The 26,642-nt window shown below is 44.4% G+C and overlaps 1 protein-coding gene across 1 annotated transcript in view; it reads right to left on the bottom strand.

The window, feature by feature from the left end:
* OTUD4 (OTU deubiquitinase 4) overlaps positions 1-26,642 on the bottom strand; it is a 442,490-nt gene that overhangs the window by 303,010 nt on the left and 112,838 nt on the right. The window contains exons 4-6 of the mRNA XM_078676880.1: positions 26,524-26,570; positions 23,174-23,246; positions 6,996-7,077 (exon numbers count right to left, since the gene is read on the bottom strand). Of these exons, the coding sequence (XP_078533006.1) occupies positions 6,996-7,077; positions 23,174-23,246; positions 26,524-26,570 (202 nt within the window). The remainder of the gene's footprint in view (positions 1-6,995; positions 7,078-23,173; positions 23,247-26,523; positions 26,571-26,642) is intronic.

The following is a 26,642-nucleotide window of genomic DNA, read 5'->3' on the forward strand; positions in this document are numbered from 1 at the left end:
CAGATAGATAGATCCCAAGCTACACGCCACGTGCCCTCAAAGGTACTATTTCAGTTTAAGGTTTACCAACTGAAAATAGATGCTAAACCACTCTTGGGTGATCCCAGCGAGCAGAATAAATTGTCTCTTATTCCACTCCATCCATGTTTTTTCACACCCACAGCAAAGTTCGAAGGGCATGAACATATGAAGCTGTGCCAAAAAATGATAATTCTCAACCACAGACAGAATGCTGTGTGAAATTAAGATTCCACAGCAGATGGCCATTTTTTGACAAATTGAACCAGTCATATTTTGTAGGTGGCAGAATAACTGCATTTGATCTGCCTCATGAAATGCTTCATCACATCAAGGTTTCCTTTCAAATTTAAAATATAGACAGAACACCTCAGGTGAAAAATTACCTGATGCTGGTTAACAGAACAGATGCCCTATCCAAGGTCCCCAGGCTAAAATAGAACAACCTCAAAGTATCAAAATAGATTGAAAAGAAAAGGAATATTTTTTTAGTATTGGGTCAATGGGTGTGGGATTTCATCAAGTGAAGTAAAAGGGCACCACTCCTGATTAAATGGAAAAAAATAAAGAAATGCAAAATGCCTCTCTCACCGTGATTAAGGTAAAATGATAGCGTAAGCCTACTAAAGGATAGTCATTTTCCTTATGTTTTTTACATTTCGAGTGACGATGATAACTGAATGTTTTTGCGTCAGAATAATTGCAGAACAGCAGCAGTTGTTATGTGGCACGCTGTGTTTAATTTTCTATAAAATGTGTCCGATTTTTCGTCGTCAAGTCGAGGGTGCCATCCTGTTTACTCTTCATTAAACGGTAGTTAAGAAAACGTGTTTCAGACTTGCAGCTCTCACGTCTACAAATTCCTCCCAAAGCCTAGCCTTGAATTATTTGTAATATTCTGGTGGAGAAACACAGCGAGAAAAGCGATAGAATATTCCTGTCTGTTAACAGAAGATGAAGCTAGCGTTTACAGAACAGGGTCTTCTCTCTCTCCTTTCGATAGTCAATACGAGGTAGTACGCTTTCCTGTGCACAGAAGCCATCTTGTCACGTGCCCTTTGCAACAAAAAAAAATGTATACATGAGCTGGTATAAAAGGGAATATACAAATACAGTGCAGAGACTGTCGGAATTTGCTCCTGTCAAAAATGGAATTAATAGATGAAAACTAGAAAACAAGTTCAGAGTTTGAAGAGCTTCCCATCAGCCCTATTTATCTGCTGTCACGATTTTTCATGATCATCTCTCCCGCTTAAGACTGGCACGATAAGAAAATAGAAGACCTGCACAAATGAGGTTTACCTGTGCGAGATATATTTTCTACTGAAAGCAATACTCCCGTGCCCCTGACATCTCACCTTACTTCTGAACGCCCTTGAGTAAAATGTTCTCGTAGTTTAAAAAAGCTGAGTGCCAGGATGTGCTGCTGCAGCACTGTGAATTGAAGTGCTTAAAACGTGCACTGTAAGGGGCCTGGGACAGGAGGACTCAGGGGCGTTGGGGGAGGCTACAGCATGGGGTGAAAGAACATTAAAGCCTCATTAACAAGTAAATGGTCTTTCAAAAGACCTGTGAAGTACTCTGATGCATGCGGCTGTGTGTGTGCCCGGGAAGGAATTTCCAGCAGCAGGAAGGCGGCCTGGGGAGAACTCTGGATTCGAGCATGGCAGCGCGGCAAAGTTTTCTAGTATTTTACCGTTTCTACATATAAATACAGACAAAGAAAATATAGATTTCCGTCTGTATTTATATGTAAAAATCCGTAAAAACGGAAAACTGGGAGCCCTAATCATACACCACTCAAGAGGTATGAAAACAATATGATATGGATAATCAATTTTTCAGACAGGTAGAACTCAGTGATTCGTCATTGTTTACATTTTATGGAGAGGGAGGGTCATCAGGGAGGTCACAGCTTGGCGGGGTACAGATATTTCCTCTGTATTCAGTCTTTGCGTGGCAGACTTGGAACCAATTTTTGGTGCAGCCCCGAGCAACGTAAACCGTCTTTAACATACACCAATCTAGGTCTTTCTTCATGCTGCTATTTTGGATGGGTGTGTGGCTCCCCATAGCTGTGCTATATTTCTCTTTACTAACATGAACCCTAGAGTGACCCATAGCTTGCTCTTACCATTTAGATCCGTTGGCTCCCATATGTTTAGAAGGCATCTCTTTTTGCTTCGAGACGAATGGTGAGGCCTAATATTTCACTAATTATGTCGTGTATTTTGCTCCAGAATGGCTGCATGTGGTCACATTCCCATAATGTGTGTATGAAAGTGCCCTCACTGCCGCATTGTCTTCTACAGTCTCCCGCTTCCAATTTCCTCATAAGGACCAGACATGGTCCCGTGATATATATACGGTGTAGGATTTTGAGTTGAACTAATCTCAGGCGTGCCGAGATTGCCACCTCCCTAGGGAGGCGACTGCTATCTGCCACTCCTTATCTATTTCTAAACCGTCTCCTTCCCATTTCTCCCTCATGTGTTGGAGGGGGTCTGACGTGTTGTTGATCAATTACTTGCATGTCAGTGAAATGGCTTTCTCTGGTAGGTAGTAATCTAGAAATCTGTCTTCGAGTGGAGAGTATTCTGGGGAAAGGACCCTTTGGGCAGGTGTGTCTGCAGTGCGTGCCGAACCTGTAAGTATCTAAAGAATTCTGAATTGGCTAGTTCGTGTTCCTGTTGCAGGGAGACAAACATGTTCATGTCACCTTTCACCCACAAGTCCCCCATCTTCGAGATCCCGATCAGATCCCACTTGTCGAACCCCTTATAAGGGTGGCGAGTTTCAGTGTCTGCCCCCACCACAAACTTCTACTTGCTGCGTGCCAAACCTGGACAGAGTGGCCGGTCGGCCCTGTTAGGTGATGTTTGTGAGGTTTTGAGTACAACACCCTATTGTAATTCCCACCTGTCCATGGCATTAGCCCGGGTCATCTGGGCGGCTATAATTACAGTGGTTTATTGCTGCAAGATGTGAAGCCCAATAATACCTTTTGAGGTCGGGAAGGCCGATGCCTCCATCATACCAGCTGAGTATTAGCTTGGCCAATGCTATTCTCAGTTTTCCAATCCATAGCAAATCTCTTTGAAGGCCCTCTATATCTCTGAAGTAGCTTGCAGGAACTGGATCTAGGGAGTTCTGCAGTGCATAGAGGAAGCGAGGCAGGGACATCATCTTAAAGAGTGCTGCTCTGCCCAACAGGTAGAGTGGGAGTGTATTCCAACTTGTTATATCTCGCTTCAATCTTTGTAGTGGCGGGAGAAGGTTCCGTTCGAATCAGAGTTTCTGGTTCGAGGTGATAAAGATGCCCAGGTATTGAAACCCGACTGTGGTGACTTGTATGGGGCAATTCCGAGACGGAATTGGCTGGGGTCCACTGAGGACGTATAGGAGGGACTTACTACAGTTGATGGAATATACGGAGAAGAAAGGCACTGTTTTTGAGTCTGTCTTCGCACCGACACGGTCAGCTGGAATTGTTAGACACCCCGGATGGAACTACCGACTGGTAAGAATTGTGTTTCTCAGCTATTTCTGCAATTTAAAGGTTTTCTTGCAAAGTAACTATTTTAACAATATTGTATTGTGGATGTTTGTCATTTTTGGTATTGTTTGGTTAAGATAAAGTTTTACTTATTTTTCTAAACTGGTGAGTTGTCCATTTGTAGCATTTTCACTGTGTTATTGTATACATGCATGCATGAATGCTTGACAAACTGCTTCTGAGATAAGCCGGTCTGCTCGGGCCAAGCTCGAGGGGAGAGGGGTTGGCCTAACGGCTAAGGCGCTCGACCTCGGACCTGGGGATCTGGGTTCAAGTCTCGGTAACGACGCCAAAAAACCCCTGTGATTCTGGGCAAATCACTTAATCTCCCCGTGCCTAAAATGAAAGTGTGTCCTCATGTAACGTAACTGGTGCTATGTAAAGCGTTCTGATAACTGATTCGGTTCGGTTCTAGTTCACGCTATATAAAACTCTGCAAAAAAAAAAAAAGCTACCATGTGGGTGAGCAGGGGTTATTTTAGAAGTGTATTTCCCTTACCCTGACTAGAAAGAAGGATCCCTACTTGGAAAAAGGTGCAAACCATTACCAACTAGAGACCCCCATTTCTAACAGTGCTCCTGACAGTCAAGGCTTTTTCAAAAGCAAATCCTTAGTCAAGGTATGGTGCTCCTGGACACTGCTCTTTGGTGTTGAGATAAGCTGCGGCAAACAGAAGTTTTAGACCGGTGCTGGTCTGGCCACACTAAGGGCAGAATTTAAAAGGTGTATTCTCCATTTACCTCTGGTGTTCATCGCATGTTTTAAAAAAGGGGGTCTTGCTTGTCCTAAACTATCACAAGCACGAGCCGTTTTTTTAAACATGCGATGAACACAAGAGGTATAAGGACATGCAGATCCGCAATTATAGCAAGCTTGGATCCAACAGACATCTCACTGAACTGTCAACTAATAAAGTTCCCCTCTGCACACGCAAATGTACTACAAAAAAATAAATCTTCAGTATTGCACCTTACAATCAAATAAGACCGATTGGTCCTGAGTAAGAATTTTGTATATTAAAATAATGGAGAGCAGGGCAAGGTCGTCCAGAAAAACATTCTCTCTTGCACAGTTGATTAAGTGTAAATTAATGCTTGGGTCTAATTAGCCGTCAATCATGAACTTTTGAAAACCGTACTATATTATTAAGAGATTAATTAATTGATTTATGACATCTTATATAGAGCTGATAATTGTCAAAAAAATAAACTATGACCTTTTTTAGGATTTATTAAAATCATTTTTTACTTCAGTTCTTTTTTAATGTACTAACAAGTGTATTGTTGTGGTTTTAATTAACTTAAAGAATAAAAATTCTTCTCCATTTCCCTCACCCCAAACCACTTGTCATTTTCACCAACTGAGCCCTAGTCCTTCGGTGTCAAAAAAGGCATTCAGTGCTTCACGGCAGAATGGTGCACTCAATACACGTCCAAACCTGATTCCGGAACAAAACAATCTAATGTCGAGACTGTGTCCTAGTGCATTATGGATTTAAGGGATGATATAGCGATCCACAGTAAAACGTGATCAAAACCTACACATGCTGCAGATTAATACTGCGTTGGTAAAAGTTACTTTTTATTACAATGAAAGCAAAGCTGGGGGCAGATAAGAAGATCAAATTATGTGAACAGATTATGAAAAGCATTAAGTGATCATATCGCTGGAGTGTGAGAAATGTTTTTGTTACTGAAATAAGTGGTGTACCCTTTAAGTGCAGAAGCAACTAGAGAATCTTTCATAAACTCAATTGGCCTTATAATATGTAACATTAATGAGAAAGGAGTAAGGTATTTTGATTAATGTGGCACAATAAGACAGTTCTGAATTGCTTCGAATTCTGCCTAGTTTTCCAAAGGGTCTCTAGTTTAAGGTTTGGTGTATTGATTCCATTAGAGAAGACAAGCTCAATGAACATGCTTGTTGACATAAGACTATTGAAATAACTGATTACAGACGCTGTTTGGAAAACAAAGACATATGAAAAATAATTTTTGTGTGGGACAAAAGAGTGATCATTATAAAACAGCCAGCAAAACCAAAACATACATTTAGAATTAGCTTAAATGTGGGGCCAAATCACAAAGGTATTTACGATTTTGTGTTATAGTTATAAATTATATCTGTAAGATATAAAATTGTTATAAATGTTTTTGTAAATAGTTTTTACTGCAGACAAGTATTGAAAATGGTCTTCATGCAAGACAAAAGAGTGATAATTAAAAGCGAAGTAACAAAACATTAATTTAAAGATTAGCTTAAAGATTGTGGAGCCTATCACAAAGGCACCGTTGAATAGGTGAAATAATACTACAGGATTACTACTGCACATACTCATAAGTGCCTTTATGAAGTGGCTTTTTTTTTCTTGAGTGGCTAAAAAGTGGCTCCCTAGCAAGCTCGAGGATACAATTAGTTAGACAACATAACAGTGTTAGAATATGGAATAAGTACTCTCAAGCTGGATTCTTGCTCTTAGGCAACACTGACTGTACACATTCACTATTTCTCTTTTGTTTACAATTTTTGTTTGCCACTCTTCAAATTATTATTTTTGAGATGCCTTCAGATAAAAATAGAAGGCTGTGCTTTTCCTAAGAAATATCAACAATGTCAATGAACTCAACACTAAACAAAAATACAAAACAAATTCCCCCCAAAAAATTCAACTAAGATAGCAGAGTGTAACACGACAACCTCATTTAAAGCTCTCCCTGATAAAGATTTTTTCCAGCCAAACTACTACTTCTTGAAAACTCATTTTTACAGTTTTACAGCAATGGCTAATACAGAAGGCAAGAACGGGACACTATGGGCCCACAAACATATACAATACAAATTTCTGAGGCAGCACCAATTTACCCCAAAAACACTTTAAACAACCCAACAGTAATTGCACCGACCATTGTACCAGATGCAATAATAAGGAGGATATGTAGACTGGCATGATCTGGACACAGACATCACAGTTTTCATGACAAAAGTGAATGACTAAACAAAGAGTGGAAATAATTGCTAAGGAAAGTGTGCTAGTACTTATATATGGACAGGAAAAACATCTATATGTTCATATTGGCTCAAAAAAGGTTGGCTCCACAAGAACGTGAATGAGCCTCACAAAGGGAAATCGACCTAATGCAACATACATGACTTGAAGCCAAAATAGAGGAACTGAGGGGGAAAGAATATAGTGCAGCACTATATGGATTACGTACCCCAGGCCACTCACACAGATCATCCAGAAGAACCACAATCTGAGGGTTGATACAAAATGATCCTCTGCCCGTGAATATATTATACATGGGAAACCTAGCTGCAGGAGACTTTTGCATCGAGCCACTATGTTCAGTAATTGTTAAAGGTTAAGCTGACCAATAATAAATTTAAATATATGTTTAAAACAAATAGGGTACTTACATTGGCATAAAGCCGCATTCTCAGTGTATGATGCAGGATACACAATATCATAATGATTTCCGTTGGAAAAGCACAGCATTATCTGAAATAAATAAGCAAAAAGGTAGCACGGCTATCAAATACCCTTTTTACACATAGTAAGTAACAAAACAAATACATTTTCATACAGCATTACTAAAAAGACGGGGGTTCTTTAGCATATACCACATTTAATCTGAACACACTGTTAAATGTCAGGTTCTCAAAGGCAGATACAAAAGTTAAGAAAGCTAAAAGGTGGGCTATGCTAAACCGAATTTATATTAATAGATCAGTTAAGTTGAATCTAACTATGCATTGCAAAACTGAATGCTGCAATTTTTTTAAGTTGTTCAAAGTTTCATTAGGAATGATCCGTCACTCAGCTACCATTTAAAAGCGATGCCAGGGGGCGTGGCCAAGATGGCGGAGTGAACGGACGTGTTCTTCCCGAGCTCCCGCGCCCGCCTAGGCCCTGAGCCCTGAATTCACGCTTTTCTCCCCCCCAATCGGCCCGGAGGACCGGGTGTGGTCGGGAGAGCACAGGGACGCAGCTGAGTGGAGCTCCGGTTTCCCCGTCGGTCGCAGTGTCGGGTGCGGTGGACCTGGCTGCTGAAACCCCGAGCGGTGGTGGTGGAGCAAAGCCGACTGGAGGCCCGGCTGACGATAGCGCGGACCCTGGGGGCTGCGAGGGGAGATCTGCTGGGCTGCAGCCACCTGTAGATGAACCAGCGGTGCCGACGGTCTAGGACCGGAGTGAGCTGGTCGGACCGTGAATAGTGCGGTGAGCCCCAAGCCCGCCCCCGAGACTAATCGAGGCCGCGGCTGCGGCCGGGCCGGGAGAGGACGCAGGCCGGGACCGCTGACGAGGCCGCACTGGTGCAGTTGCGGGTACTGGCGGAAGGTCCGGAGGGGTGCGGAGGAGCATTAGCGACCCGCCGGCACAGTGAGCCTGGACTGGATGACCGCTGACCGGTTTCCCGGAGGAGAGGGGGGCTCGGTCCCGGCCCAGGGACTACGCGAGGCCGCGGCTGCGGCCTAGCTGGAAAAGGCGGACGGCTGAGTGCGCCAGAGAGGCGGCGCCAGTGGGGTGGCGAGTTCTGTCGGGAAGATCGCCGACGATCGGCGGCCTGCACCCAGGAGCTGAAGCGGTACTGGTCTGGGATATCGAGGCCGGAGTGTGACGGAACCGGGCCCTGGGCATAATTCCCCCCCACGATCCGGCAGACGCGGTGAGGAGCGCCTCAGGGTGCCGAGGAGAGAGCGGAGCGCCCAGGGGCATTGCGGATTGACCTCGAGAAGAGCCGGAGTTTGTGGAGCGCAACACCAGAGTGGAACTGGCACCGCGGCGGCACCGGGCCTACGAAGCAGGGCCAGATGGGGGACGCTGCCCCGGAGAGCGGAGAAGGGACCGGGAGGGGCTCCCCTTGAGTGGTCAGTCGCAAAAGTGAGGATCCTTGGCGCCCTGTGGATCGCACTTGGGGGACGGAGTGGTGCAGGCCGGCACGTCGGAGACGGACGGTTTGGTGCCGAGCCCCGGACAGCGCCTTCCCCTTCCCCCACGACTTCAGCAGAGGAGGTGAGGTGCGGGCTGGGTGAGAGGATTTGGATGCGGAGCCCCCAGAGGGGTTACGATTTGCCCTGAGCGGAGCGATAGCTTGCGGCATATTGCACCGGGGTGGATTGGAAAACGCAGCGGCACCTGGTAACTTGAGCGCAACCGGGAAGGAGAAGCACCCTGGGGACAGTGACTGAGTGGCGCAGAGCTCCCCCTGGGTGCGCAGACATTAGAGGTGAGGGGGGATCCCTCGAATGGTGTAGCGCATATTGAGACAGTGGAGCGCTGGTCCTGAGCGGCTGAGGCCTTGCGGCGCCTGCGACAGGGGTGGCCCGCCTAATCTGGGTAGAGGAAACGCTCGCAGAGCAGGGTGAAGCAGTGGTGGCGGCTGTCACGGCGGTGCTCCCACACTGCGATCGGGCCGGGCGGTCTGTGGGCCCGGGCCTGGCTACTACGCGCATCTGAAGCCATCACAGAACATACAGCTGAGACCGAATCACACCTGACACGTGGCCAGTCTGGGCCTTTCGAGGGCTCGGCCTTGTGTCACGGTAGCCGTCTGGGGCAGGGCTACGTACCGGAGGCTCCCGAAGACTCACGCCAGAGGTACGGGCCTGGTCGGGTGACGAATTGGCTGGGGCCTGCTGCAGGTGGCACACGAGCTGCGGAGCAGTAAGAAAGATGGCCGGGCAGAAGGGCGGCAAAGGAAGTAACCGCACGCTCACCGAAATGCTCAATAAACCACCTGGTAAAGGAGACAAGACCTCATCACAGTCGGGTGGCGCGAGCGGATCTCAAGGGGGTAGCAGCGGAGAGCCCCCGGTCACCAGATCCTTTTTGGAATCACTTTTCGGGACATTGCGGGAAGACTTTCAAGAGTTAAAAAAGGAAGTGGCCGGTGAAGTACGGGAACTACGCAGAGAGGTGGATGGACTCGGGGAGAGGGTGGATGCAGTTGAGAGCTCCACGCAAAGACAGGACGAAGAGATTACGCACTTACAGCAGGAGGTACTCCGCCTCAGAGACCAACACATAGATCTTCAACAGCATAATGAGGATCTGGAAAACAGATCAAGACGGAACAACATTAGGGTCCGGGGAGTGCCGTCCACAGAAGAGACCTCCGGCATAGTGGCCTATCTGCAGGAACTGTTCCGCACCGTCATTGGCGAACCTACAGATTTCCCCATTAGGATAGATAGGGGTCACAGAGTAGGCCCGCAACAGCGTACAACAGGGCCCCCACCGGATGTATTGGCTTTCCTTCCCGATTTTCCACTAAAGGAGCGGATTATGTACGAAGCAAGGAAGCAACAGACAATAACATTTAGAAGTCACCAAGTGGCGCTGTATCAAGACCTGGCTGCGACCACGCTCCAAAAGCGCAGAGCATTTAAGATTGCAACAGACTTCCTGAGACAACATGATACGCCCTACTCATGGGGGCACCCTTTTCGCCTCATATTCCGATGGAATGGAGGGTCGCACCAGCTGCGGTCTCTTCAAGACGTCTGTGAAGTATTAGGGATCACAGCAGGGGAGGAGGATTCGTCCACGCCACGGAGGAGGAACTCAACTAATGGAGGTTGGCGGAGGGTCTCGAGACGCAGGACACAGAGTACCTCACAGAGACCGAGTTCGCCCACGATCAGAGCTGAGATGGCAGAAGCAGTTCGAACAGCGACCGAGACCTCGGTGGTTGGGGACGAAGTGGCGCTAACCGCATAATGTGGCTCCGGGGGGAGAATGACAATGCATTACTGATGGAGCTGGCTTTGGGGGGGGGCGGGCGCGGGACGGCGAGGGAGGAGTGCTTGTGGCAAGTCGCCCACGAAGGTAATTCACCCCACACTTGTCCGGTGAGGGCAGGCCTGGGACTATTTGGACTACGGAAGGTTGAGAGGGATGGGTTGGAAGGGTCCGTTTGGGGTTCGAGTTGGGGTTAGGGGGAAGGGAGGGAGGGGGTCGGGGAGTTGGGGGTTGGGGGCCTTGGGATCCGGGAGGGGGGAGTTCGGGGAAGCTCTGTCCGGTGCTTCTGTCATGTTCACTCAGATTAGCCAGAACTCACAGACCAATCCGGGAGTAGGCTTGGCGCTTCCTGCTCTTGATCGACAGATGCTGGTAGGTTACATTAATCTGGTATGGCGGGATTGAAGGTAGTGACTTTGAATGTGAAAGGGCTAAACAATCCCACAAAACGTAGGGCAATTCTTTCCTTGTTGGAGGCCTCACAGGCAGACATCTGTCTGCTACAAGAAACGCACCTGCTGGCTGGTGACTGTCATAGGTTACGGTCCCGCTCCTTCCCTACACAGTTCTTTTCCTCCAATACCACTAAAACGGCGGGAGTAGCGATCTTGGTATCTAAATCCTTTAAAGGTGAAGTGCTACACAAATTGGCAGAGCAAAAAGGGAGGATGCTGGCATACAGATTTAAGTTGGGGCCTCTGCAATTCACGGTAGGGTCGGTTTACTGCCCAAACGAGCGTCAGGACCACTTCCTTCATGCTACACTGATAGATGTCACAGCATCTCCCGACAGGCATCTCATTCTGGGGGGGGACCTGAACCTGGTGTTTGATTCCTCACTAGACAGATCAGCGCAGCGCTTTCCACAGACCGGGGAACTGTCACACACTCTGAAAACACAACTGGCTGAATTCGATATGCACGATCTTTGGAGGGGATTTCACCCCACAGATAGGGACTACTCCTATTTCTCGCACGCACACAAAACATATGCTCGGCTGGACTATCTGTTGGTCTCTGGACCGGTGCGGGACGTGGCCACCGCCTCCGAAGTAGGGGTCATCTCCCTATCAGATCATGCACCAGTCTCGGGGACCTTCCTACCCCCGTCGACCCCAGTTCGGCGTGGAGTCTGGCGTCTTCGAGACACTCTTTTACACAAAAAGGTTGTGGTGCAACGTATCACCGAGGCGGTGACTGACTTTCAACTACATAACTCTAACCCCGACACTACATTGGCGACTCAATGGGGAGCGCTTAAGGCGGTTCTACGGGGAGAATTCATGAAGATATCGGCGACCGAAAATAAAGAGAGGAAAGTTAAACGGGAAGAACTCACGCAAAAGGTCAGGGAATTAGAACAGGTGCATCGGCGAACGGGGGCTCCTAGAATTTGGAAACAACTGAAGGCAGCGAGAAAACTCTTGTCGTCTCTGGACCTAGACAGAGCTGAATATGCGGCTCTCCGTCTGAAACACGCATATTATACCGGAGGGGATCGTTGTGGCCGGTTACTAGCGGCTAAGCTCAGAATAGCACACCAATGCCGTCGAGTCAAAGAACTTACGGTGACAGGAGGGCGCACGGTTACAGAAGACGTCGAAATAGCCGAGGCTTTTCGACAGTTCTACTCTGAGCTCTATGCGGAGGACGGCACAACGACTGGGGACCCTGATGAATACCTTGACTCAGTGACTCTCCCATCCCTAGCTCAAATACAAACCGACTACCTGGACCGAGAGATTAGGATAGAAGAGGTTATCGCAGCGATCGCTAGGCTAAAACTCGGGAAAGCCCCGGGACCGGATGGATACACCACCCTTTTCTATAGGACTTTTTGCACTACTTTAGCTCCTATTTTGACCAAGCTGTTTAACTCTTTCGACTGTCCCGGTGCTATCCCATCGGATCTCCTCAAGCCACAGTGTCAGTAATACCCAAACCAGGGAAGGACAGGGCCCAGTGTGGCTCCTACAGACCGATTTCCCTCCTGAACGTCGATCTTAAAATCTAGACGGGATCCTAGCTGCGAGATTGGCGCAGTATCTCCCCGGACTGATTGAACCGGACCAGTCCGGCTTTGTACCCGGCAGGCAAACGGTGGATAATACCAAGAGGTTGGTACACATACTGGAAAAAGCTTCGCGGATCCCTGGGGAAAGGATGCTCCTTTTGGTCGACGCCGAAAAAGCGTTTGACCGGGTGCACTGGCCGTATCTTGAGCAGGTGATGACTCGAATGGGCATAGGGGAGAAATTCAGATGCATGGTCTTTAATTGTTATAAGTTCCCGTTGGCAACGGTGCGTGTCAATGGCTGTGGATCGAAGCGCTTCTATATTGAACACGGCACGAGACAGGGATGCCCACTATCCCCTCTCCTTTTCGCCCTCTATATGGAGCCCTTTGCCCAGAGAGTGAGACAAAACCCAGATGCCACTGGGGTGCGGATGGGAGGTTATACCCACACGGTCAGCTTATATGCGGACGATGTTATTTTTACACTAGAGGATCCGCTGCGGGCTTTACCCGCGTGTATGGCAGAGCTCGAGGCTTTCGCGGGAGCGGCTGGGTTTAAGATGAATATGGGGAAATCCACGGCGTTGGATGTCTCCCTGACGCCTGGGACGAGACGAGAGTTGCAGAGGCGGTTCCCGCTAAGGTGGTCGCGGAACCACGTGCCTTATTTAGGTATCCTGCTGGCTCCCACGCTGTCGGCGATGGTGGCGGTTAATTACGAGACGCTAGGCAAGAAAGTGAAAGAGGAACTGGGGAGGTGGAGCAAGGGGACGATATCGTGGCTAGGCAGGATAGCGGCGCTGAAGATGACGGTACTACCACAGATCCTGTATCTCTTCCGGGCACTTCCGCTGCAGCCCCCCAAAGGCTGGAGACGGATGATGCAGACTGCACTATCCCAATTCGTCTGGCAGGGCCGTAAACCCCGAATGAAGAGAGCATTGACGACTTTAGCGCCGGAGGCGGGGGGACTGGGAGTCCCTGACCTTCACAAATATTTCCAGGCGTCACAGTTGAGGTACCTGGTGGAATGGAGCAGGTGGGAGTCAGATAAGCATTGGCTCTTCCAGGACCAGGCAGTGGCGGGTCGGCCCTTGCAGGAAATACCATTCCTGCGCAGACAACACAGACCCCCGAATCTCTACGCCTCCTATGTTACAAGGGTGCCGCTGAGGGTATGGGATGCCGCTAGTGACCTCTTCGAGCTCACCTCGTTCCCCTCGCCGTTCACACCTATTGTGGACAACCCAGACTTCACACCTGGGACAGAACCGGGAGCCTTTACGCACTGGCGAGAGAAGGGATGCAGGGCACTTTTTCATGTGTACGGTGAGGATGGGATCCTCTCCTTTGAGGACCTTAAAGAGAGTTACCAGCTGGCCGAGGCAGATAGGATGAGATACTGGCAAGTCAGACATTGGGCGCTACAACCACAGGTGCGGGAGGCTGCGGACAGGAACCTGCTCCCTTATGAGAGATGGATGGCGACGCGTACATCGGATGCAAAACTCATATCTGATCTGTATAAGATGCTACAGCCGCCGCCCACACACATCTATAATCCTGGTAGGGAGAGATGGAACAGGGAACTGGGGAGAACGCTTAGCCACAAGGAATGGGAGCAAATCTCATACCGAGCGCGACATTCTGCATATCATGTGGGGCTAACTGAAACCTTCACCAAGGTGTCAACGTACTGGTACCACACTCCCGAGCGCTTGCATGAAATGAACAGGCTCATAGACACTGCATGTTGGCGCACTTGTGGGCACACTGGGACACTGACGCACATTTTATGGGACTGCCCACTGATACAGGACTACTGGAAGGAGGTGATCGATGAAATAGATAAATGTTTTGACATAGAGTTACCCCGCTTCCCGGCCTATACCCTGCTGGGCCTCCCCAACGCCTTAATGTACCCGTTGAAATCCCGGAGAGGGAGACACATTGCCATCGCTTTGGGCTCAGCTGTGCAGAACATTCTAATACACTGGCGCACCTCCACCATTCCTTCCATCACGGGTTGGCTACACAGGCTGTGGCACGTACTGGGTATGGAAAAAATTTCGGTTACACTGGCTGGGGAGGTCGATCAATTCACGGAACTGTGGCAACCATTCCATACATTACTAGCTACTGAATTCAGGGAGCTTACGTGCCCTAGATACCTGAGGCTCCTTAGCCTTACACCACCGATCACTTGAATAACCAGTAGGAAGAGGGAGGAACCCTATACGCATTAGGGGTAGAGAGAGCAGGATGGGACCTGTGCGTATCTGAGATCTTCCTTGCGCAACACCGGACGGAGGGCGGGGGGGTGGGAAGGGGGGTGGGTGTGGGTGGCTGTTGGGGTAGTTTGTTAAGTTAAATGTGAAGTACAGAGGGGTTGTTATTTGCTCTCTGATCCACAATCGGACTCAATGCTCAAGGAAGCCACCCACGGCGGTTCTCACCTAGCTGGGACTGTTGAACTTTGCAGATGGCGGTGTGCTCTGGAGAAAGCATCAATTTCTTACGCTATACACTGTCTTTTATTGCCTGGTTTCTTTCCGATTTTTCACTGCTGTACCACTGTGCTTCATTAATTAATAAAATACTTTAAACCTAAAAGCGATGCCAAAGTAAAGGTGAGGTGGCAGGCCTATAGTAGATAAACAGACAGACTCGCTCTGTCCCGTTCCCATCGGAAAAGCTTGTGGCGCATCTCTTATTAATTATGAAAAAAAACCGTCTTGCATTATAAGTAATGCTGCAGGTTCTGACAACTAAGGGTGGAGTCAATGATGTTTCATTGTGGTCAAAAGTAAAATTCTGTAATAAACTAAATTAACAGCAATTCAAAATACAATAGAAATTGTGGCCAAAATGGTCCAGTTTTCAACACTCACAGAATAACATGCAATGTCCAATGAAAGTAATGAGATTTATTCAGATGAGAGCAATACATATTTTTTATGAAATTAATCCCTACAAACCTCGGCCACCAAGCTGGGCAACGGTCATGTACAGAATCCCTTCAGTAAAGCATTAACAAACAGCATGGGATATTGACCATCGCCATCTAGACAAACGCCAACAGGAAGATGAACTAAATCACAAAACAATGTCAACAAAACAAGGTGACATATCAAGGTGAATCTAAATTAGCTCAATACTGAAGATTTGTACCCTTCATTCTCCCTATCATATTGGTCTACACAGAGTTTGACTTCAACTCCTCACATCAATCCAAATTCAACTTGTTCTACCATATGATATGCTGCCCCAACACATCAAACTGAGCCAATGGACACTGAACCTGAATCTAATCCTTAATGTAGCCCTTCAAAGAAAATAACAATATTTGTACACCGATTTCTCTTCAGTAGGGTTTTTAGCATACAATGAACTAGAGCCTATAAAGAGTCAGAAAGACCTGGGCTGGTACTGCAGTGCCACATTGGCTCATGGAGTCGATTACAGTTTTAACAGTATAAGCTGTTTCGTCTGCAATTTGGGTGAAAGGAGGCCAATTACTGATCTCCCAGGTTAAATTTGTGGGACCGGTACCAACTACAATGCATGATGTACGTGCTCAATATAGCTGTGATTAGACGATGTCAAGGGGTACCTTACTGAGGGCTCCCAGTTTGCATGTAGGCGCAAGATGGCGGGTTACCACAGTTTACAGTTATGAAACATTCTGGTAGCTGTCTCCTTTGTTCATTGAATATTCAGGTAATCCTCCCATTAGATTATCTGCATGTTACTGCTGCTGTGCTTCTTTATGAACAGTACAGCTAGTGTCACGCAGGTTGGCGTGTTTTAGGGTCAGATGCACAGGTACTCCATTGGTGCAGAAAGGAGACTATTGATTTGACCCTACCAGTTAGAGCAATATCCAGCATATCTGTATGCGGCCTGCAAGAGACTGGCATGTATGAAAGGCAAGGCCAAGGGCATGGCAATGTGCTCCCACTCAAGACAAAGATGTGCTCTGTACCTATTGCATATATCCTGTGTTGAGGTGAAGAGGATGAGCCACAAACCCAGTAACAGCCTCTGAATGGCTGAGGCCAGTCTGGAAAGATTCAGACCTCCAGCACTTAAGTCCCCATCATCATTGATTCACTGCTGAAGATTACAATTGTATCTAATTTATTATATTATACAGGATACCACAACACTACAAAAGAAAGTTGTATCTGAACTGGATTGGATCCTCCACATTTTCCAACTATAGTTCGGTATCTGCATAGCTGATTGGCATGGCACGGACTACTAAACCTTAGTTCTCAAGCCGACGTCCGAGACCAGCATTTCAGTTCAACTTTTACTTCAATGAAGAGCTGCGTATCTGGTCAGAACTCAAGTCTAGCACTGAGAAGCCCATCTCCTTCAAGCTCTGCCACGGGGATCTGTTGTCTGCTTTAAGCCCTGCCGGCATGTGGGGTATGTGCATGTGCAAGGATCAGAGTGCTGTTGCCACTCAACTCACCCAAGTTGAATTGCAGTCTTCTCTGACCCTTTACCTATGTCTCCCTTCCACATGCTTCCACTTCTTACTGCTGATGCAAGAAATCAAGCGTGACTACGCAGATAGTTGCCCTCATGGGATTGCTTTTGATACTCTTCTTTCCTTATTGTATGTTCCATGGATAAACTGGTAGTAGCAGTCCCTAACATGGAGTTGGGTAACAATAAACATCTGTTTTTCGTTGCCAGGATGCCCTAGGGTAAATGTGCAAATAAACGTTATGCTATCAATTTCTACCTGCTGAGTGCCATCCTAGCTACTATAGTGGGATGGCTGAGGCAATAGTGCCAGCACTCCAACCACTAACAAACCAAACAGATTCAGTTGCATCAATACCCCATTTGATATTCAGATCGTGAGCACCTGTCATTCAGTAGCAACTGTCTAGGTCAACTCTACCACTTTCTGGCAATGTGGTGCATCTGTGCCCACGAAGGGAGAAGGCAATGAAATGAGAAACGCTTGCACTCAACCCAGGTTCACAAAACCTATCCACATCAGAAAGTCTACCGTCAGGATCAAAATGTTTCTGGTCCATTTGGTGGAGAGAGCATGACCTGTAAAAGCTAATATTTCAGCAAAGGAAGGCACACTAAAATAGAAATAAATCTTATCATATTGTAATTGAAAATTCACCTATTAGACCTTCAAGTTATTGTGAGTAATTGAAGCGGTCACTGTATCTGGTTTTCTAAAGCTACATCACACTTCAAGAGTAAGCAGTGTCTGCTTGACCTCAACAGCCTAAATCCAAAATAGATATTCTTGGGAATTCAATTAAATGTACAGGAGCACTCAGTATCTTCTGGCCATAGATGACAGTCAATACTTGTCACAAGGTTAACCCAGTAGCCCCGAGACACCTTAGTCCTGGAGAAACCGTCAGACATAAAAAATGACTACTCCCGATTAAAACAATTTAAGAGGCGGTATTTACCGAATCGGTAAATAATGATTTGGTAAATACCGAATCATCTCCTACATCAGAAATGGCTCAATACCGGTCGGTAAGTCTGAAATTTACAGTTTACCGACCGGTAATGGGCCACCTACATCGGGCCTTTTAAGACAGAAATAATGGGATTTCAAAAAATATGTTTTTTCAAATTGCGAGGAGGTTATTGTCCTTAAAAACAACTGGACACTTGTACTTGACAAATACTCCATCCCTTGTTTCCTCAATTAGCCATGTAGAACCAGGGTGTCAGTGGAGTTGGAAGGATTTTTTAAATGCTTTTCTGAATTCAAGGTAATACTCATATTATGTTGTTCCTCTGAAAAAGGCAGCTGTTGGCTCCCTCATTTACATTTAATATCAGAGGCATTATTATTTTAAGAGAGTTAAACACTGGATCTTTACTCTCTCAATAAATACAATTATATCTCAATGTATACAAATTATTCACATTTCCACCGCTAAAGTCACATTGGCAATATGTAACAATTTACATCTAGCAAAAAATACCATTTACTTGAAGACTGTGTAGAAAATATAGCCATATGGCAATTGCTGCACCCTTATCCAAGAATTAATGTGGGAAAATAGAAGTACAGCACATAAGCAAAGAAAATATCAAGTTATGTCATGCAACAATTCACCACTATATTTGATTTCACAACCCAAAATCAAAAACTACAAGGTATCATCATAGAAGCCTCTATAAAACTACGTAGCAACCACCATTTTATCATACTGTTGCAGATGACAATGGTCTGGGAGGGATGGGGCACAATCAATTAAAGTTCAATAGCAGCTAAGGTGCTAGGCAAGTGTGGGACAGTGCATTCCTGCCTACCATTACATTGTCTTGTATGATGGAGCCAAAAGAACTTATGGTAAAAAAATGCAATTAACAAATGAGCAAATAATATTGTTTTGCCTTAAATAGCAGTTTTTTTCATTATTGTCAGAGAAAGTGGTGGATAAGAAAAAGTCATGCCCAATAATATTTAACAAGTGAATTATGATACTGTTTTCCCAGTTTCTTTCAACAAGAACAGAAATACATATAACGAAGACCAATTAACTTAACTACTTTGGAGAGGTTGTCTGGTAGCCATGTTTTTTTCTTTTGATCTGCATTTTACAATTGTTCAGAAACTTTCATTATGGTTTCCTTGTATGAAAACTCGTTATCAAACCTGGAGATGGTGCCTTTAAAAGGAAGATAGCAAAGCAAAAACCTACACTTCCAGTGGAATACGGCGTTGCCAGCTGACTGAGAAGGCAGTCACAAACATTGATGTGGTGACAATGACACGTGTCACAGTTGTGTGCAGAGTACAAGAATTGACAAAAAAAATAATACCCACCCTAATATTCCTAACAGTCATTTGGGCCTGATTTAAAGAATGTAGGACAGTTTTAAGGAAACGATAATCAACAAGATGCTCGACATTTCAGTAAATGAATCCCAATCAAAATGAAAAAAGACTTTATTTTATCAATATGAAAACATTTAATTTAGGGCCAGATGTATGATGTATTGTTGCATGCGCAGACGGGTTTGCAAACTGTTTGCGCATGCAAAAATACCAATGGGCCATGTACAAACCCTATTTAGCGTGTTACAATTTATTTGCGACTCGCTAATTAGGATTTGCGACTTGCTATTAGGAAGGGGCGTTCCAAAGACATCCCTTCCTAATAGCGACTCACTACCCTATGTAAGAATGTTTTGCAACCGCAAATGCGGTTACAAAACACTCGCAATTTACCGCCCTCTTCAAGAGGGTGGTAAAGCACTCGCAAAAGGCAAGGGGTCCCCAGGAGATCCTGTACCCTTTGTGAATGGTGAGGAAAATATTTCTTAGGGGCACGCAGTGGTCTCAGAGACCACTACCTGCCCTTAAAAAATTAAACAAAAACGTTTAATTTTTCTTTTTTTAAAGGTATTCCGTTTTCCTTTAAGGAAAACGGGCTGAATTAAAAAAAACTGCTTAATTTAAAAGCAGTCGCAGACATGGATGTCTGCTGAGCCCAGCAGGCCACCATACCTGGGAGGGCCAGCCATTCCCAATGGGGTCGCAAATTGCGAGTGCCTCATGAATATTAATGAGGCATGCAATTTGCGACCCCATTGGGAATCGCAAACAGTGTCTGCGACACTGTTGTACATTGGCATTAGCGACTCGCAATTTGTGAGTCTCTAATACCAACGGTCGTACAACTGGCCCTCAGTTTCTAGTGCAGCCATAACCAATAAACTAATCACAGGCCTCTATTGGGTTCACAGTCTTAAGTTATAAAGTGTCAACTGCGCATAAATAAATAGGTGCCTTCAAGTAAGATGGTAAATACAAGTCACACCAAATGCAGAGGCACTCCCTCCAGCATCTCTCTGTAACATGCCCCCACCTTAGTTACCCAGTCACCCGGAGTTTTTTTAACCGCTGCGTGTTCAGAATGTATATCTATTAAATACATCAAAGTATAGAAGGTAGGCAGAGCCAAACTGAGAAGTGATAAAGAATGGGTGCTGGTAGTATGTGAGCACTGAATGTTCAGCAGCATTGTAATAACTGGATGTCAGAGTAAGGCTGTGGGAATCTGTGTGAGTGAATGTATCGGACTGTGCCAGTGTCCGTCTGTCTGTCTGTCTGTCCATCTGTCTTCTGTTTATTCATCAGTTCGTCTGTCCACCTGCACCCATCTGTCCGTGTTGGCTGTCTATATGACTGTCTTCCTCTGACCATCTGTGTATGTGTCTGTGGATGCCTGTTGCTGCATATCTGTGTGTGTCAGTCTTTGTACCTCTGTGCCTATATGACTGACTGACGTCCTATGTATGCAGGACTATAAGCATTACTGTAAATGTAAATCCGTATTTGTAAAGCGCGAACTACTCACCCTTACGGGTCTCAAGGCGCTGGGGACCATCGTGGAAATAGCGGGCCAGATGTAGGTAAATATCATTTACTGATTCTAAAATACCGAATTTTACCGATTTGGTATTTTAGAATCGGTAAATGATATGTAGCTAATGATTTGGTAAATTTTACCGAATTGGTAAAATTCTGTAAATACCGATTCGGTATTTACTGAATCGGTATTCCCCATTTATTCCTATGGGCCTGGAGACCTATAGGAATGAATGAGAATTACCGATTCGGTAAATACCGAATCGGTAAAAGGGAGTAGACTTACAAGGGTGGCAGGGTGTCACATTGACACCCTGTTGCACCCCTGTATAGTGCATGGGTGCACATGTGGCACACATACATGCCCTCATGTATGTCTGCCACATGGCACAGTTGAAAAAAGCACAAAATTGCTTTTTTTAGGGTTTTCGATATTTACCACCAACTTGTAGTTGGTGGTAAATAACGAATCCTTACAAGTGAAAAGCACTCACTTGAGTGCTTCCTATATTAAGAATTCGGTAAATTACCGAATCCTTAAATTAGGCCCCTACATCTGAAAAGCCTAATACCGATCGGTAACGGTCGAAATTCGGTCATTTCGGCCGTTACCGACCAGTATTAGGCTTCCTACATCTGGCCCTAATAAGTGAGCTATTGCCCAGAGTCACATGGTGCTGAGCTGAGCTGCCGCCGGAGCCAGGGATCGAACCGTGAACCCTGTGCTCCGAAGTCAGCCACCGGCCTGCTGCACCACACCTCTCCACTGTTTAAGAACAGTAGTATCACAGATCCTCAACGATGAATTCCAAGAACTAAAGGGTCCATGCCACAGACTGCTATAAGAGGGTTAACCTTCCTCCTCCATTATGATGGAGTCATGGGATAGAAATTATAGTAATTTTCTTTGAAAAATTGGTTAACTATGGGCGCTGTACACAGAGCACACTGGTACATCAGCAAATACACACACAATCAGGCATTCAGCCCAAAACACAACACCTCTCAAGCACCAACATACAGAAGCGGGGGATGAAACTCAAAAATGTGAAGAACATAAAAGTACAAGCAATATTTACATTAGTGCTTTTCTGATACTTTTAGTTCGTGTTCTCTCTTCATAAATGGGTGAGGAAAAAGCATCTCTAATAAGAATGCTGATAGATATATATATATATATGTTTTTTTTTTTTTACAAGTTGCAGAACAGGAAGCAAGGAGGGAGGCAAATTATTAACTGCACTGGAATCACTTTTAAGCTAATGTTTTCTTTCTTTCATGCCACGATCCTCCTCCTTCCAAAGTGGTTGGAAAAATCACTTCACAGTTTAAAATTCCACAGTGGGGCGGGAGAAAACTGCATAGGACCAGCCATGCGTCAAGTTAACATGTTGAAGTGAACTCTGTGGCACCTAGCTGACATTTGTATATGTTCTAGAGCAATGCGTGCAAAAATAATGCAGAGCAGCCAAATCTGCTGCACTACAAATGTCTTGGAAAGGCTTTTGCTGTTACCTTTGATGTAGGAAGCTCGAAGTCGAGGAGCCTGACCTCCTTGAATGTTGTAAGCTATTCAAATGGTTGAGAGCTAGCAACAGTGTCTTAACTCAATTTACTGCCAGCAGTCACACCACGACAAACAGAAGCTCTGGGCATTTTAAGGTTTTTGTCCGTCCTATGTAAAACATATATGCTTATAAAAAAATTAGATTGTTTAAACTTTAGCCAAATAAGCACGAGGTCTAAGTTGAAAGTGAAATTCGATTAATACCTTTGAAATGAAAGAAGGAACTGTGTAAATGGAAGCCTTGTTGATACTACCTACACCCACCCATCTTTCTGGCTGGAAGGTCGATATCAAATCAGAGCTGGTTAGGATCAGGAAATCTATGCTATTTGAGGTCACAGGATGAAAATGTGGCATGCATAACAGTGGTCAAACTAGGTCCAAGTCTCACTGAGCAGCATGATCTTTAGACAGAGAATAAGCACTGAGAAGACTCATAATTGCATTTTGAAAATGAAAAAAATGCCACTAGAAACTGCATATCTATATTTCATGACTGCCGGAAAAACCTCGTGCTTTCTATACAATTGTTTAAGGAAACTGCAGTGGGGAAAAAAATTGCCAAGTTCTTTAAAATACATTTATGGGAAGGCCCACCACCAAACGCCTATCTGGAGAGTTGGGCCTGCTTTGCACACCACAAAAACATTGAACTAATTCAGTAGTGTACCTCTTGAATCACCTGTAAATCTAACTGTTAAATACGCCAATTTGTTTGAAATATTTTGCAATATTTGTCAATATTCAATGCAGTGTCTGTGATTTAAGATCCCCACGATAAAACCTCATATGCATATCCCTATGCCGCAGAATAAAGATTACTCCTTTTTGAAATACTGCTTCTATGACAATAATTTATCTTTTGCTGAAGATCAAAATATGTCTTTACCTTGTCGGGAAAGTTGTTTTCAGTTACACACGATGGAGGTGCATTAGGTTCTTGATAAATGATAAAATCTTTCCTGAGAAAAAGCAAGAAGAATCAAACATAATTTAACAAGACTTAAAGAACAATAAAACACTGTTGGGACTGAAAAAGAAGCATTTGTATTTCAATCATATTAAACATACGAAAAATATGAAAACATGACAGGAAAGTGAATATATCTGTTACAGGGTGGCAACATTTCTGTTGAATTATATGGGGTTAGTTGCATGTACACTAGGAATAGGACAGCCTTCTGTTTCTACAAATAGGGCCAGTTGGTACTGGAGCGAGAATTTCTTCATATGGCTTAGCGAGTTAAAGCTAATCCCAGGTCAATGGCTCTATTATTTATGGCTGCAGGCAGTGGAAGCTGGCACCATTTTTACTCATAGAACTCACAATTCCTTTGGACTAGTATGTCAGATCATTAATGGTGGCCAGGCCCCAGGGCGGCTAACCTCAGACACTAAATAGAACTGCATTAGTTGCAGCTTTCCCTTGACCCCCTGATTTTTGTGAAAGTAAAATATACAGGATGGAGGAGAAAGGGCAAACCAAACAGGGAGGATGATAAATTCTGAATATCAGACAGTGCATTGGGTTTAGGATACCCACTGACATGTAATAAGCATAACGTTTTCATGTGCTATCTAACATTAAAAACATTATTTCCATGTTCATATCTATGAAGCAGTCAGCTGCTTTCCTCAGGTGCAGATGTGAGTTAACAAGCCAGGTATCCATTTTTGTAGAGCAAAGTTAGCTGGAGAGCAACAGAACGCTGCATTTCTTTTTGTCAATCAGCCTTTTTTTCTGGTTCTCATTTTAAGTATGAAACCTTAATATACTTTGTTGTTTTAATGATCTCTCTTAAGCATGGTACTCTTTACAGAACTCTCAAAAGTTCCTCTGAAAATGCTTATCCCATTCACTGGAAGCGATATAGCAGATTAGGGACAATCCGAAATAAGGAGGAGCGCGGGAAGGGGGTGCAGCAAATACACTCCATCTTCATATTATTATTATTACTTATCTGCCTCTCACTGTCAGGAAGCACATCTCCCAAGTGCGGGGGAGTGGATATTTCATATTTGTACACTTGAGTGACAAAGGTGTCTGTATAACTCCAAAGGCATGTCAGTTCAGACCTCTTAACGGAGAAGAAAAACTAGCCACCAATGTTCTATTATGATGATAAACATGCATTCAAAAAAATAAAAAGAAGGGAAATGATAACACTGACACTAGAGAGTGAGAATCCACTATCAGTAGAGGGTATTAAGAAAAAAGGTGAACGGTCACTTGAGTAAATCTACACGTGTAAGATTACTCTCACACCTTCAAGTAAGTTTACAGCTTTAGGCTATTCCCCATTTACAAGTGTAAAGATACTCAAAAGAGTAGGCTTACATGTGCCCACCCAATGAGACAGGAGGTGGGGATCACCAAAAACGTCATTCAGTACTGTAAACTTACTACTCTGCATTTTATGACTCTACTTTATACTCTGCACACCTGTCTAGACCCCTGCAACTGGGGTGGAGATCTCCTAGTGGCAAAGTATAGGGAAAATATAAAATGGTATTATAATTTTAAAATAATAGTATTTTTTTAATGTCAATTGTAAATGCAAATTACTTTTAGATATATTTATTTCAATAGTAATACACATTTAAAACATTTTGAAAACATTTAACCAATTCAAGTATATTTAATATATTTTCCAAGATTTATTTTAAAAAATTGCCTAAAGTAAAATGTTTATATCTATTTATGATGTATAAAGTTACTGAAAGCTAGCTATATAATTAATTTTTAATCATACAAAATGTACATTTGTTTTTACATTTAAAAAACAAAAAGGTAATTACAATATTTTAAAACACAATTTTAATGTAAATATTTAAATTCTTAACATTAAAAAAGTATGTTTCAAAAAAAGTATGTTTCAAACAGTTAAAATAAATTAATTCATTTTATCATTATTTCCCATGGGGTTCTCTTATAGGTCACTACCTTCGTTACTGTTCTATGGGAGGGTGTTGCAGTACCAGTGGTTGGACACGTGTGGTGCTGGTCTTACTCCAGCTGTTTTGGGTCCTTTTGGCTGTATTAACTATAAACATGCAATTTGTGAATAGCAATGGCTTTACTCTTTATTGGGTGGGTATATGTCCCTCCTTAAAGCCCTCCCTAGTCCTCCTTTAAACAGTCTTTCCTCCTCTCCAAATCCCTCCCCATTAGTGGTAAGTATTCCCCATTTTCCAGCCACTCCCACTGTGCCTCCCTCATTTACTACAACTTGCACCAACATGTGAGGAGATCTCTGTAGTCAGAGTGCAGATTTCCACACAAAAAAAGATAGGAGAGGCAGAGACATTGACTTTTTGTAAAATGTTTAGTAGTTCTAGTATAGTACTACTAAGCATACTTTAAAATGAAGTTTTAGATTAGGTCCAACAGTGTGGAACACTCTTTATGGTGACTTCCACTCCCTCCTCCACCCCTTGTCAACCACTGCTTGAAGCACCATACAGGTGGATGGTGTCTGTCACATGCTAGAAATATTAGTATGCAGCTCCTAGAGACATTTTCCACTAACTGTACAGAGTTATATATGAAGGAGTTATTCCGCAACCATGGACCAAATATGGAGTCTCTGTGACCACCTGTTATCAATCCTTAGAACATATTTTGTGATCAAAAGTCCTCGAAATGCAGAGCACCAATTTTTTAAATATACAAATAACAATTTGGCAATATCCTTTATTCTGCGTTTGAGTTGGATAGTGATAAAGAGTTGTGTAAGCAGGAACTGAAGAGCACTGGAGTACCGCTAGAAAACAGGAAAGGTCTGCTGGATAAATTTGTAACGGGGATTTTTTATTTTCAATCATATCTGTAAGTTGGTTATTCTTTAAAAAGTCCAAAAAACGTAGGACTCAAAAAATAAGTCATAGGGTCAAGGAAGACAACTATAAATTGAGAAACTGTCCAGTAAAATATTTTATATACAAACATAACATACAGCTCGTACACCACATATTAATGACATTTCAGGAAATTTGTGACTACACGGGCAGTCAATGAACAAATTATGAAGGAGTTTGAACAAATGTACAAATTCTTAGTCTGTCTTGGAGTTAAATTCTCTACTCAAAGTTCTTCCTGAGTTTTTACATATATCATTTTTATGTGTAGAAGTAAGCTAGTGAAGAATTATTCTCACTAAAGATTGCAACTCTATTAAATCACTTGTGTTAACAAGCCAAAAAAAGCCAACTTTCCACAAGCATGTGAATGCATCTTACTTGTACATGAGGGAGAGTGCGCTGATTTCCACTTGGCCGACCCATTCCTGTATTCCAAAACAAATGGAAAAAGAGCTCTCAATTTGCGATTTCTTCCCACACACAGGCAGTTTGCATAT

This window comes from Lissotriton helveticus, chromosome 2_1, assembly GCF_964261635.1.
Source record: "Lissotriton helveticus chromosome 2_1, aLisHel1.1, whole genome shotgun sequence".
Taxonomy (NCBI): domain Eukaryota; kingdom Metazoa; phylum Chordata; class Amphibia; order Caudata; family Salamandridae; genus Lissotriton; species Lissotriton helveticus.